The following is a 14,816-nucleotide window of genomic DNA, read 5'->3' as shown; positions in this document are numbered from 1 at the left end:
GATGTCACGGGTCAAAAACCCAGTATTCTGTGGTATCAGCTGCGAAGTTCACGGTTTGAAACCTCTTTGTTTTTGGTGAAAACACACTTAACCGGTTCAAAATCAAGTTCACGGACCAGAACGGAGCTGTTCAGCATCGTTGGAAAAGGAGAAACTGAGGCCCTCTAGTGGGAACCAGTGATTTAAAGGAATATTATGGAGTGATGTTGACATTAGTTTGAAGTTTGTTTGCTGATGTTTGGATTAATGTGTGAGAACATTTGGAGCATTTATGGGTCTGTGGTAGATGGTGGAGATGAGAAGATCTGTGGTAGATGGTGGAGATGAGAAGATTTGTGGTGGATGGTTGACGTGAGGAAGAGCCTTCTAACACGTTCGATGAGACACTGAATTGTCGTTCTGTTGTGTTTCTGCAGCACTCTGGAACTTCACATCTGCAGCACAGGAACTAGAAGGTAACACACACACACACACTATACACACACCATACGGTTTACCTGGTATCTGTGGGATTAGTGTTGGTGTTATGGATATATCTAGTTTGGGTGTTTGTGAGGGAGCTTGGGGGTGTTTGGGGAGACAACATTTGGTCAGAAGTATTTGGACGTCTCTTCTAATTTTTTAATTCTGGTGTTTCAGCCACAACAGTTACTAACAGGTGTAATAAATCAGTTATATAAAGGTGCAGCAACAGTTTAGGGAAGGTCCTTTCCTGATCCAGCACAAAGCAAGAAGCTCCGGTGTCCTGCACAGAGCCCTGACCTTAACCCCACTCAACAGTTCTGGGATGAATCGGAACACCGACTGATCAATCAGCCCAAATGCAGATGCTGTCATTTTTTGACTGAATAGAATTTCAGTTCTGTGGCGACACCCCTCACTGCCCTCACTCGGAAGACCCCAGGATCTTCCCACTGGACCACGGAGACCCAGAAGGCCTTCGACGACATAAAACTTTGGCTTACCTCACAACCGGTTCTTCAACTACCTGACACTGGGAACCATTTGTTGTCGAGGTAGACGCCTCAGATATTGGTGTAGGTGCTGTGCTTTCCCAGTGCCAAAGACCCAACAAGAAGCTCCACCCCTGTGCCTACTATTCCCATCGCCTCACTCCAGCTGAGCACAACTACAGCATTGGGGACAGGAAGTTCCTGGTGGTTAAGTTGGCCCTAGAGGACAGGAGGCATTGGTTGGAGGGGGTCAAGCACCCATTTGTGGTCTGGACTGACCACAAAAACCTGGCCTATATACAACAGGCCAAGCAGCTCAACTCTCGGCAGGCCCTATGGGTACTGTTCTTTGGTCGCTTTAACTTCCCGTTGTCATATAGGCCTGGTTCCAAAAACACAAAACCTGATGCCCTGTCCAGGCAAGGGGAAGCCCAGGTTCCTGACCCTTTGCCAGAACCCATCATTCCCACTCCCCAGATCCTAGCTCCCCTCTGCTGGGGATTGAAGGACTCCATTCAGAAGGCACTTCGGCAGGAGCCTGACTCTGGGGGTGGTCCTCCTATATGGCAGTATGTCCCACCAGCAGTCCACCATGTATTCGCTGGAGGCATGCCTCTCCTTTCTCTGGGCATCCAGGAATTAGCAGGACCCTGGAGTTCCATAATTATCATTATATCAGATGTATACATAAATATACACTTCATACCAATAAATAAATACACAGACACACCAAGTACTCTGCACTTGGGTCCACCACCTCCACCCACTCACCGTAACATGTTTAGAGTATTTATATAAACAGAACGACTGTTTTCTTTCTCTGGTTGTGTTCTCAGTGGTCCTGTTCCCCAAGTTTCCTCACCTCTACGTGTCTGATGAAGTAACTCTGCGGTGTAAACGTGGTTCTGAGGTTCTCACCACCAACGTCACGTGGTTCTTCAACAGTCAACCTCAACAAGCCATTGATGGTGTCTTGCACATCGCCATGGTAACACTGAGTCACTCTGGGAAGTACGTCTGTGAGAAGGACGGCGTCCGGAGTCTGGAACGGGAGATCGATGTGCTCGGTATGACATCACAGCACGCTCAGTATGACATCACAACACGCTCAGTATGACATCACAACACACTCAGTATGACATCACAACACGCTCAGTATGACATCACAACGCGCTCAGTATGGCATCACAACAAGAGCAGTACAGAGAGGAACCAGCATCGTAATCATTAACTTGCTGAACCCTTTCAGAATAAAGTGGACCTTCTCAAAAAAATGTGATTCTTCTACACTGTACATGACCAAAAGTATGTGGACACATTTCTAATAATTGAATTGGACGTTATAATAATAACTAGGATGTTTAATTCCTCCTCACTGTTTCTTGCAACTATAAACCGTGCATTTAATCATTACTAAGGTTCTTATTTAATACTACCCCATGGCTAAAAGTTTGTAGACACCCTCATTAATGCTTTTGGCTTAATAACATGGTTCTAGAAGAGTGTGGAATGGAATATCAGCATGTGGTCACCAACATCAGATGCATTTGGTGCTGATTGTGATGAGCAGGTGACTGGTGTTCCTAAACCCCTGAGCTCTGTGGGGTATAATTCAGGTATAAGAGGGTATAATAAATAAATAAATATACATTTTACCCCTTCCTCTGTATTTTAGACATGGAGGCCCCTCACAAGCTTACTTTGCTAAGCAGAAGATCACTGGTTTATCCAGGCAGCGGCAGCTTGATGGAGCTCTATGTGGAGACCGGGATTCATGGGTGGCAATGTCGTTATACAAAACAAGGAGTTAAATATTATGTTTATTTACCACATGAGGATGATTGGAGAGACAACAAACGCAGAGCAACCATCCATGCTGAAGTAAAAGGAGGAGACAAGAGCGCCATCTTCTGGTGTGAAAACAAGGACATGCGCAGTAACGCCGTCACTCTCAGAGTCTCAAGTAACATTTATTATTATTTTTATTATTATTATTAATATTGTTATTATTATTATTATTATGATTAATATTGTTTATTATTGTTGTTATTTTTATTTTTTATTATTATTATTATACTTTAATTATATTATATTTTTCCACTGTGTTCCAAACTTCAAAAGAGAATGGTCAGAGTTAAAAAGTACATTTCTTAATGCAAGATTGAAAATAATTGAGGTCTTTCACCATCTACTGTACATGATATTATGAAAGGATTCAGGATATCTGGAGAGATTTGAGTCTTTGTTGAGTCCTCAGACAGCACTGCATGAGAAACCGTCCTGCTGATGTGATAAATACAGTCACATGGGCTCGGGACAACTTCAGAAAACCATTATTTAACACAGTCCACAGTCCGGATTCTTCTTTTACTGCAATTTACTAAGCGTCTTAACTTTTCCAGAAATTTGCAGGATGCAGCAGGCAAGATTGGAGTTTCAGAAAGGTTCTGGACACGTCAGAGTTGAGCTGTAATGTCTATCTTTTTGTTTTTGTCTCTCCTTCAGATAAGCTAGTGATGCTGCAGGCTCTGGACCCGATGGTGGAGGGTAAGAATGTGTCTCTCGTCTGTGAAGTTCGGGGTGTGGACAGTCCAGATGAAGTTGTCTTTTTTAAGAATAAGACAGAGATCTCGAGAGGCAAAGAGAAGGAATACGTCATCGAGGACATCTCAAACAAGGACATCGGCTCATACGGGTGTAAAGCCACCTACAGTTACAAACACCTCGACCCAAATGCTCCACAACTCATCGACTCCTCTGATGAGCAGGTGCTCAGGATCATGGGTAAAGTCAATGTCACAATCACATCACAAAACACATCAGCATTCTAGTTACAAACCAGAATAATATTCGGACCTGTGCATGTGTTTGTATCAGCGGTTCCTTCAGCGGCTCAACTGGTCCATCATGATGACTGGCTGGAGTGCCAGCACCCAAACAGTACAGGTCCCTTTCGATGGTATCATGCTGAGACTGAGAATGCAGAATGGAAGAGCGTGCAGAATGTGTCAGGGTCCTACATCTACCCCCCAGTGGAAGGGTTCTACAGGTGCAGGGCTGAATTTAAGGACAAGGGTGTGTCCTACCCCAGCAACACTGTACACTTTGTTCCAGGTACAACCAGCCTCAGTCTGTCTCCTGCTTCCCTCAGTTCTTAAACCTGCTTCCTTCCTGCAGTCCATTACATCTCAGTCCTTGTTCTGGCTTCATCGTTTACTCCTGGTGCACCTCTGGCTTCCTTCCTTTACTCAGCCCCAGTTCCTGCTTCCTTCTCTTGCTAAACCTAAACAACTGTTTTGTCTCCTGGTTCAGACCTCGTCCAGTAAATATCGGAGTTCAATATCATGCAGAAGACACGATGGGAAGCAAGATGCGTTTTTTTACCCCGGAAAAAATAATAATAAAAAACATGGCAGAACAGAGAAAGAAAACGTTATATTTAATATAGTAAAAGTATTTATATAGTGAAAGAAAAGTGTGTTTGTCTCGTTTGTGGGGCGACTGTGGCGATGGCAGAGTATATAACTCATCATTTATACAAACATGGGACAGAGTTCATGATGTGTTCTAAAATATTACAAAGTACAAACAGGACATGATTTGTAGATGTGACAGTTAATAATTTCCTAAAACTGCTACAGAAATGATCATTTGTAAAACAATTCATATCAAGCCATGTGAAAAAGTTAGGACACCCCATGAGAATCTTTGTCTTTTTGAACATAGTTAAACATGAACATTTGAGCTTCATTTGAACAGTACTGAGGGATGCAGCTTATAGAACTAAACAAATAATGTTGAAAATTACTTTTAAACACGAGCGGTAAAATATAATAAACAAAAATGTAAATGTATTGTGAGGAAAAAGTTAGGACCCCCCACATTTATTACTACCTAAAATGTCTAAAATTAGAATCAGGTCACCACATCAGCTGCAGTGATTAGAGCATCGTTAGAGGACACTGGAGTTTTATTTAAAGCTCAGACGTTAGTTTGGTTTGTTCTTGATTGATGAAGTGAGTGTTATCACCATGGTGAGATCTAAAAAGCTCTCTGAGACCTGCAGAAAAAAGCTTGTAGATGCATATGAGTCTGGGAAGGGATTTAAAAAGATCTCAGAACAATTAGAAATCAGCCGTTCCACTGTCCAGAAAATCATTTACAAGTGGAGAACAAGTAAAACAACTGCCAACATGGTCAGGTCAGGAAGTCCTTGCAAGTTCAGCCCAAGAGCAGAAGTCTCCAAAAATCTTACAATGTCATCACGGGACCTACAGGAGCTCCTGCCACAGTTGATAAAGACTAAAGTTCACCAGAGAAACACCGAGACAAAGACCAGAACTTCTGGAACAATGTGCTCTGGACAGATGAATCCAAAGTTGAATTATTTGGGCACAGTAACAGAAGACATGATTGGTAAAAACCAAACACAGCATTTGAGCAGAAGAACCTTATACCAACTGTGAAGCATGGAGGTGGAAATGTCATGGTTTGGGGCTGATTTGCAGCAGCAGGGCGTGGCAAGCTCTCCATTATAGAATCCACGATGAATTAATCTCTGTATCAGAGGGGGCTTGAGGAAAATGTAAGACCATCTGTCCAAAAACTGAAGCTGAAGCGGAGGTGGACAATGCAGCATGACGATGACCCAAAACATTCCAGTAAATCCACCAAGGAATGAATCAAAAGAAAGAAATGGAGAGTTCTGGAATGGTCGAGTCAAAGCCCGGATCTTAATCCTGTTGAGATGCTTTTTCACATGACTGTATATACTGTGTTTAGCTGGATTTACTTCACTGTGTGGTTTCACTTTTAAACTTGTGTTCTGCAGCTCAGGGTTCTGAGGATCAGCTTCTCAGGAGAGTCGAAAAAGCTTCACGCACTAAAAAAAGCTTACTGTGGTAAAATGTACTAAAAGTATGACACAGGAACTAAACCTCTCTCTGTTGATACTGGTTAGAAGTGTCTCTGTAGTGCTGAAATTCATCGGTCGTTGGTTTAGTAAAATAAGTCACGTTACACTTTATTTTTCATGTTAAGCGCCGATGGTTCTGTCCGAGTCATTTTTACCGCCTCATATCAAACAGTTCATCTAATTTGAGGCGTTTTGAAAATATCAGCAGCAAACTGGATCAGAATTTAATCAGATGAACTTTGAAAGATGGAAGTGCAGCATTAAGCTCCATACGAGACACCAGCACAGCAGTTTTACAGCTTCTCATGTAAAAGCACCCAAACCTCGAGAACCCGACACGCCCACCGATGATGTCACGGGTCAAAAACCCAGTATTCTGTGGTATCAGCTGCGAAGTTCACAGTTTGAAACCTCTTTGTTTTTGGTGAAAAGACGCTTAACCGGTTCAAAATCAAGTTCACGGACCAGAACGGAGCTGTTCAGCATCGTTGGAAAAGGAGAAACTGAGGCCCTCTAGTGGGAACCAGTGATTTAAAGGAATATTTTGAAGTGATGTTGACAGATTAGTTTGAAGTTTGTTTGCTGACGTTTGGATGAATGTGTGAGAACATTTGGAGCATTTACGGGTCTGAGGTAGATGGTGGAGATGAGATGATCTGTGGTAGATGGTGGAGATGAGATGATCTGTGGTAGATGGTGGAGATGAGAAGATCTGTGGTAGATGGTGGAGATGAGATGATCTGTGGTAGATGGTAGAGATGAGAAGATCTGTGGTGGATTGTGGAGATGAGAAGATCTGTGGTAGATGGTGTAGATGAGAAGATCTGTAGTAGATGGTGGAGATGAGAAGATATGTGGTAGATGGTGGAGATGAGATGATCTGTGGTAGATGGTAGAGATGAGAAGATCTGTGGTGGATTGTGGAGATGAGAAGATCTGTGGTAGATGGTGGAGATGAGAAGATCTGTGGTAGATGGTGGAGATGAGAAGATCTGTGGTAGATGGTGGAGATGAGAAGATCTGTGATGGATGATTGACGTGAGGAAGAGCCTTCTAACACGTTTGATGAGACGCTGAATTGTCGTTCTGTTGTGTTTCTGCAGCACTCTGGAACTTCACACCTGCATCACAACAACCAGAAGGTAACACACACACACACGCACACACACTACACACACACACACCATATGGTTTACCTGGTATCTGTGGGATTAGTGTTGGTGTTTATGGATATATCTAGTTTTGGTGTTTGTGAGGGAGCTTTGGGTTGTTTGGGGAGACAACATTTGGTCAGAAGTATTTGGACGTCTCTTCTAATTTTTAAATTCTGGTGTTTCAGCCACAACAGTTACTAACAGGTGTAATAAATCAGTTATATAAAGGTGCAGCAACAGTTTAGGGAAGATCCTTTCCTGATCCAGCACAAACCAAGAAGCTCCAGTGTCCTGCACAGAGCCCTGAGCTCAGCCCCACTCAACAGTTCTGGGATGAATCGGAACACCGACTGATCAATCAGCCCAAATGCAGATGCTGTCATTTTTTGACTGAATAGAATTTCAGTTCTGTGGCGACACCCCTCACTGCCCTCACTCGGAAGACCCCAGGATCTTCCCACTGGACCACGGAGACCCAGAAGGCCTTCGACGACATAAAACTTTGGCTTACCTCACCACCGGTTCTTCAACTACCTGACCCTGAGGAACCATTTGTTGTCGAGGTAGACGCCTCAGATATTGGTGTAGGTGCTGTGCTTTCCCAGTGCCAAAGACCCAACAAGAAGCTCCACCCCTGTGCCTACTATTCCCATCGCCTCACTCCAGCTGAGCACAACTACAGCATTGGGGACAGGAAGTTCCTGGTGGTTAAGTTGGCCCTAGAGAACAGGAGGCATTGGTTGGAGGGGGTCAAGCACCCATTTGTGGTCTGGACTGACCACAAAAACCTGGCCTATATACAACAGGCCAAGCAGCTCAACTCTCGGCAGGCCCTATGGGTACTGTTCTTTGGTCGCTTTAACTTCCCGTTGTCATATAGGCCTGGTTCCAAAAACACAAAACCTGATGCCCTGTCCAGGCAAGGGGAAGCCCAGGTTCCTGACCCTTTGCCAGAACCCATCATTCCCACTCCCCAGATCCTAGCTCCCCTCTGCTGGGGATTGAAGGACTCCATTCAGAAGGCACTTCGGCAGGAGCCTGACTCTGGGGGTGGTCCTCCTATATGGCAGTATGTCCCACCAGCAGTCCACCATGTATTCGCTGGAGGCATGCCTCTCCTTTCTCTGGGCATCCAGGAATTAGCAGGACCCTGGAGTTCCATAATTATCATTATATCAGATGTATACATAAATATACACTTCATACCAATAAATAAATACACAGACACACCAAGTACTCTGCACTTGGGTCCACCACCTCCACCCACTCACCGTAACATGTTTAGAGTATTTATATAAACAGAACGACTGTTTTCTTTCTCTGGTTGTGTTCTCAGTGGTCCTGTTCCCCAAGTTTCTTCACCTCTACGTGTCTGATGAAGTAACTCTGCGGTGTAAACGTGGTTCTGAGGTTCTCACCACCAACGTCACGTGGTTCTTCAACAGTCAACCTCAACAAGCCATTGATGGTGTCTTGCACATCGCCATGGTAACACTGAGTCACTCTGGGAAGTACGTCTGTGAGAAGGACGGCGTCCGGAGTCTGGAACGGGAGATCGATGTGCTCGGTATGACATCACAGCACGCTCAGTATGACATCACAACACGCTCAGTATGACATCACAACACACTCAGTATGACATCACAACACGCTCAGTATGACATCACAACGCGCTCAGTATGGCATCACAACAAGAGCAGTACAGAGAGGAACCAGCATCGTAATCATTAACTTGCTGAACCCTTTCAGAATAAAGTGGACCTTCTCAAAAAAATGTGATTCTTCTACACTGTACATGACCAAAAGTATGTGGACACATTTCTAATAATTGAATTGGACGTTATAATAATAACTAGGATATTTAATTCCTCCTCACTGTTTCTTGCAACTATAAACCGTGCATTTAATCATTACTAAGGTTCTTATTTAATACTACCCCATGGCTAAAAGTTTGTAGACACCCTCATTAATGCTTTTGGCTTAATAACATGGTTCTAGAAGAGTGTGGAATGGAATATCAGCATGTGGTCACCAACATCAGATGCATTTGGTGCTGATTGTGATGAGCAGGTGACTGGTGTTCCTAAACCCCTGAGCTCTGTGGGGTATAATTCAGGTATAAGAGGGTATAATAAATAAATAAATATACATTTTACCCCTTCCTCTGTATTTTAGACATGGAGGCCCCTCACCAGCTTACTTTGCTAAGCAGAAGATCACTGGTTTATCCAGGCAGCGGCAGCTTGATGGAGCTCTATGTGGAGACCGGGATTCATGGGTGGCAATGTCTTTATACAAAACAAGGAGTTAAATATTATGTTTATTTACCACATGAGGATGATTGGAGAGACAACAAACGCAGAGCAACCATCCATGCTGAAGTAAAAGGAGGAGACAAGAGCGCCATCTTCTGGTGTGAAAACAAGGACATGCGCAGTAACGCCGTCACTCTCAGAGTCTCAAGTAACATTTATTATTATTTTTATTATTATTATTAATATTGTTATTATTATTATTATTATGATTAATATTGTTTATTATTGTTGTTATTTTTATTTTTTATTATTATTATTATACTTTAATTATATTATATTTTTCCACTGTGTTCCAAACTTCAAAAGAGAATGGTCAGAGTTAAAAAGTACATTTCTTAATGCAAGATTGAAAATAATTGAGGTCTTTCACCATCTACTGTACATGATATTATGAAAGGATTCAGGAAATCTGGAGAGATTTGAGTCTTTGTTGAGTCCTCAGACAGCACTGCATGAGAAACCGTCCTGCTGATGTGATAAATACAGTCACATGGGCTCGGGACAACTTCAGAAAACCATTATTTAACACAGTCCACAGTCCGGATTCTTCTTTTACTGCAATTTACTAAGCGTCTTAACTTTTCCAGAAATTTGCAGGATGCAGCAGGCAAGATTGGAGTTTCAGAAAGGTTCTGGACACGTCAGAGTTGAGCTGTAATGTCTATCTTTTTGTTTTTGTCTCTCCTTCAGATAAGCTAGTGATGCTGCAGGCTCTGGACCCGATGGTGGAGGGTAAGAATGTGTCTCTCGTCTGTGAAGTTCGGGGTGTGGACAGTCCAGATGAAGTTGTCTTTTTTAAGAATAAGACAGAGATCTCGAGAGGCAAAGACAAGGAATACGTCATCGAGGACATCTCAAACAAGGACATCGGCTCATACGGGTGTAAAGCCACCTACAGTTACAAACACCTCGACCCAAATGCTCCACAACTCATCGACTCCTCTGATGAGCAGGTGCTCAGGATCATGGGTAAAGTCAATGTCACAATCACATCACAAAACACATCAGCATTCTAATTACAAACCAGAATAATATTCGGACCTGTGCATGTGTTTGTATCAGCGGTTCCTTCAGCGGCTCAACTGGTCCATCATGATGACTGGCTGGAGTGCCAGCACCCAAACAGTACAGGTCCCTTTCGATGGTATCATGCTGAGACTGAGAATGCAGAATGGAAGAGCGTGCCGAGTGAGTCAGGGTCCTACATCTACCCCCCAGTGGAAGGGTTCTACAGGTGCAGGGCTGAATTTAAGGACAAGGGTGTGTCCTACCCCAGCAACACTGTACACTTTGTTCCAGGTACAACCAGCTCAGTCTGTCTCCTGCTTCCCTCATTTCTTAAACCTGCTTCCTTCCTGCAGTCCATTACATCTCAGTCCTTGTTCTGGCTTCATCGTTTGCTCCTGGTGCACCTCTGGCTTCCTTCCTTTACTCAGCCCCAGTTCCTGCTTCCTTCTCTTGCTGAACCTAAACAACTGTTTTGTCTCCTGAGATATTTCATCTTTTATCTGCTCAACTTCATTTCATTTATTAATAAACATCCATTCCTGCATTTCAGACCTGCAACACATTCCAAAAAAAGTTGGGACAGTAAAGCATTCACCAATTTGTAGTGTTGCCTTTCCTTTTCACATTTGGTCCGGAGCACACGGCATCCATTTGTTCCAAAAAAGAGCTGGAATGCTGATTCATCCGACCACAATACACGTTTCCACTGTGTGATGGTCCATCGTAGATGCCTCCGAGCCCAGAGAAGTGGACGCCGCTTCTGGACATGGTTAACATAAGGCTTCTTTTTTGCACAGTAAAGTGTTAAGTATGATTAGTGCAGTAACTCTGTATTGTAGAGCTGATAAAGGTTTGATAAACTAATCCCTCACCCATGTGGTTATATCAGCTAGTGTTGAGTGGAGGTTCTTGATGGCGTCTGAGGGATGGAAGATCACGAGCGTTCAGATTAAGCTGCACCCTCCACCTTTACACACTGAAATTCCTCCTGATTCCCTAAATGGTTTAATGATATTCTGCACTGTAGAGGGAGAACATGCAAATCCCTTCCAATCTTTCTTTGAGGTTCATTGTTTTTAAACATTTCAATCATTTTCTCACACATTTGTGGACAAACTGGATCCTCTGATCATCTTTACTCATCAGAGACTCTCAGCCTTTCCTGGTGCTGCTTTTGTACCGAACCATGATCACAATCACCTGTTCACATCACCTGTTTAACATCACATCATTATTTAGTGTTTCACCTCATTACTAGCACTAAATTACCCCCGTCCCAACTTTTTTTGAATGTGTTGCTTTAGTACAACACTTTACCCTACAAAGAAGTACATGGTGATGTTTTGTGAAAAAGATCCTAAAGATCCAGGAGCATCATCTTATTTCCTCTGTGTTTTTTTTTCCACCAGGAGAACCGCCAGGAAAGTGACTCTGTGACTCTCATTCATTCCTTCATTCATCCACTCATTCATCCACTCTCCCACTTTGCTTCAATATTACAGAATTACAATATTAATAACAATATTACTGTACAATTACCATGTTAATTCATTCATTCATTCATGTATCTGACATTAGAATCTATAAATAAATGTGATATTAATCTCTGTATGTTTCATTATGAACACATGAATTCTGGCTCATAAGGCCGTTATAAATGACCTTAATGTCATGACTCCGCTCAAAAGGGTGCCAGCTAGCCCCTCCAGCGCGGTGCACCATGACGAAAAGCACCGCAACACCAGCAGAGCTCCTTGGAAAGAAAAGCAAACAAAGCCAGCGGATAAAAGAGACCGACTGTCTGCCCTCTGAACCTCAGTGCCCCCTGCTGGTCATAACGGCGCAGTAGGTGGGCATGATTCTGCAACCTTTTCCCCCTGCCAATCCTCACATCAGATGGAATAATTACAGAAATGAATGCTAAACAAAATACAGCTTAAGATTTACCAGCGTTGCTCTGGGGGTGTTAGGTGGTTGCTAGGATGTTTCTAGGTGGTTGCTAGTCTGTGTAAATTATTTCAGGCAGTTACTGGGGTGTTGCTATGTGCTTGCTATGGTATTGTAGGTGATTGCTAGGCTGATTATCAGGGTAAGATATGAGATCCCATTGAAGTGGTTGCCTGGGTGTTGCTAGGCGGTTGCTTTAGTGTCTCAGGTGGTTGCTAGGATGTTTACATTTACCTGAAGCTTTTTTAATCTAATGATGCACAGTGACACAATAACATGAATAAACTCAGTGATGATTCAGTGTAGCCTGAAATATGGTTTATATACAGTGTATCACAAAAGTGAGTACACCCCTCACATTTCTGCAAATATTTCATTATATCTTTTCATGGGACAACACTATAGAAATAAAACTTGGATATAACTTAGAGTAGTCAGTGTACAGCTTGTATAGCAGTGTAGATTTACTGTCTTCTGAAAATAACTCAACACACAGCCATTCATGTCTAAATAGCTGCAACATAAGTGAGTACACCCCACAGTGAACATGTCCAAATTGTGCCCAAAGTGTCAATATTTTGTGTGACCACCATTATTATCCAGCACTGCCTTAACCCTCCTGGGCATGGAATTCACCAGAGCTGCACAGGTTGCTACTGGAATCCTCTTCCACTCCTCCATGATGACATCACGGAGCTGGTGGATGTTAGACACCTTGAACTCCTCCACCTTCCACTTGAGGATGCGCCACAGGTGCTCAATTGGGTTTAGTCCATCACCTTTACCTTCAGCTTCCTCAGCAAGGCAGTTGTCATCTTGGAGGTTGTGTTTGGGGTCGTTATCCTGTTGGAAAACAGTTTTCGAAGGGAGGGGATCATGCTCTGTTTCAGAATGTCACTGTACATGTTGGAATTCATGTTTCCCTCAATGAACTGCAGCTCCCCAGTGCCAGCAACACTCATGCAGCCCAAGACCATGATGCTACCACCACCATGCTCGACTGTAGGCAAGATACAGTTGTCTTGGTACTTCTCACCAGGGCGCCGCCACACATGCTGGACACCATCTGAGCCAAACAAGTTTATCTTGGTCTCGTCAGACCACAGGGCATTCCAGTAATCCATGTTCTTGGACTGCTTGTCTTCAGCAAACTGTTTGCGGGCTTTCTTGTGCGTCAGCTTCCTTCTGGGATGACGACCATGCAGACCGAGTTGATGCAGTGTGCGGCGTATGGTCTGAGCACTGACAGGCTGACCTCCCACGTCTTCAACCTCTGCAGCGATGCTGGCAGCACTCATGTGTCTATTTTTTAAAGCCAACCTCTGGATATGACGCCGAACACGTGGACTCGACTTCTTTGGTCGACCCTGGCGAAGCCTGTTCCGAGTGGAACCTGTCCTGGAAAACCGCTGTATGACCTTGGCCACCATGCTGTAGCTCAGTTTCAGGGTGTTAGCAATCTTCTTATAGCCCAGGCCATCTTTGTGGAGAGCAACAATTCTATTTCTTACATACTCAGAGAGTTCTTTGCCATGAGGTGCCATGTTGAATATCCAGTGGCCAGTATGAGAGAATTGTACCCAAAACACCAAATTTAACAGCCCTGCTCCCCATTTATACCTGGGACCTTGACACATGACACCAGGGAGGGACAACGACACATTTGGGCACAATTTGGACATGTTCACTGTGGGGTGTACTCAATTATGTTGCCAGCCATTTAGACATTAATGGCTGTGTGTTGAGTTATTTTCAGAAGACAGTAAATCTACACTGCTATACAAGCTGTACACTGACTACTCTAAGTTATATCCAAGTTTTATTTCTATAGTGTTGTCCCATGAAAAGATATAATAAAATATTTGCAGAAATGTGAGGGGTGTACTCACTTTTGTGATACACTGTAAATATAATATTTAGATTTCTAACATGTTTATAAAGATATTTTCAACCAACATTTAATTGTTTTGTTTTTATTATAATGTTGTTACATATTTTAAATAATTGTAAGATTAATTTAATGTAAATTATTTTAACGATTTTTCTCAGATCTTCATACCAGACTCGCCGGATGCCCTTCGTTGTGGCTAGGCTGTTTGACCAAACGCCCCCCCACTCCTCATCAGACATTAGCCAATCGTGTTCATGCAAACGCCCAACCGGCTGATAGCACCTCTGAGATTCACAATTTATGATAAACTTTAATGAAACAGCAGAATAAAAATGATACCATAAATAATCACCAGAATTTTAATGTTTGTATAAATATTTAAACCAGTTTACATGGATGAGATAACAGGGAACGCACATAATAATAATTACAGGATTTTTAGGTGATGGGTGTCCACAAACTTTTGGCTATGTAGTGCAGATGAAAAGACAGACAGACAGAAGTAGAAATGCTACTCCGCTCCAGACACTCCTACAGCTCACAGGAAGTTCTTCTGAAGCTCCTGGGCGGAGATGGTCCGGAGAGGGGCGGGGCGAGGCGGGCGGGGCGGAGGAAAGGGCGAAGCCAGAGGAG

The 14,816-nt window shown here is 43.3% G+C and overlaps 1 protein-coding gene across 4 annotated transcripts in view; it reads left to right on the top strand.

The window, feature by feature from the left end:
* Positions 1–11,937, top strand: part of LOC134310022 (uncharacterized) — a 112,213-nt gene extending 100,276 nt beyond the window's left edge. For all 4 annotated transcript variants that reach the window (XM_062991530.1, XM_062991531.1, XM_062991532.1 and 1 more), the window contains 11 exons: positions 417–455; positions 1,790–2,020; positions 2,629–2,916; positions 3,459–3,737; positions 3,831–4,067; positions 6,972–7,010; positions 8,359–8,589; positions 9,198–9,485; positions 10,028–10,306; positions 10,400–10,636; positions 11,755–11,937. In XM_062991530.1, coding sequence (XP_062847600.1) covers positions 417–455; positions 1,790–2,020; positions 2,629–2,916; positions 3,459–3,737; positions 3,831–4,067; positions 6,972–7,010; positions 8,359–8,589; positions 9,198–9,485; positions 10,028–10,306; positions 10,400–10,636; positions 11,755–11,774 — 2,168 coding nt within the window. In that variant the 3' untranslated portion in view covers positions 11,775–11,937. The remainder of the gene's footprint in view (positions 1–416; positions 456–1,789; positions 2,021–2,628; positions 2,917–3,458; positions 3,738–3,830; positions 4,068–6,971; positions 7,011–8,358; positions 8,590–9,197; positions 9,486–10,027; positions 10,307–10,399; positions 10,637–11,754) is intronic.
* The last annotated feature ends 2,879 nt before the right edge of the window (positions 11,938–14,816 follow it).

Source organism: Trichomycterus rosablanca, chromosome 3 (assembly GCF_030014385.1).
Source record: "Trichomycterus rosablanca isolate fTriRos1 chromosome 3, fTriRos1.hap1, whole genome shotgun sequence".
In the NCBI taxonomy this organism is placed as follows: Eukaryota; Metazoa; Chordata; class Actinopteri; order Siluriformes; family Trichomycteridae; genus Trichomycterus; species Trichomycterus rosablanca.
Note: the sequence above shows the minus strand (reverse complement) of the source record. Positions and strands in the feature narration are given on the sequence as shown.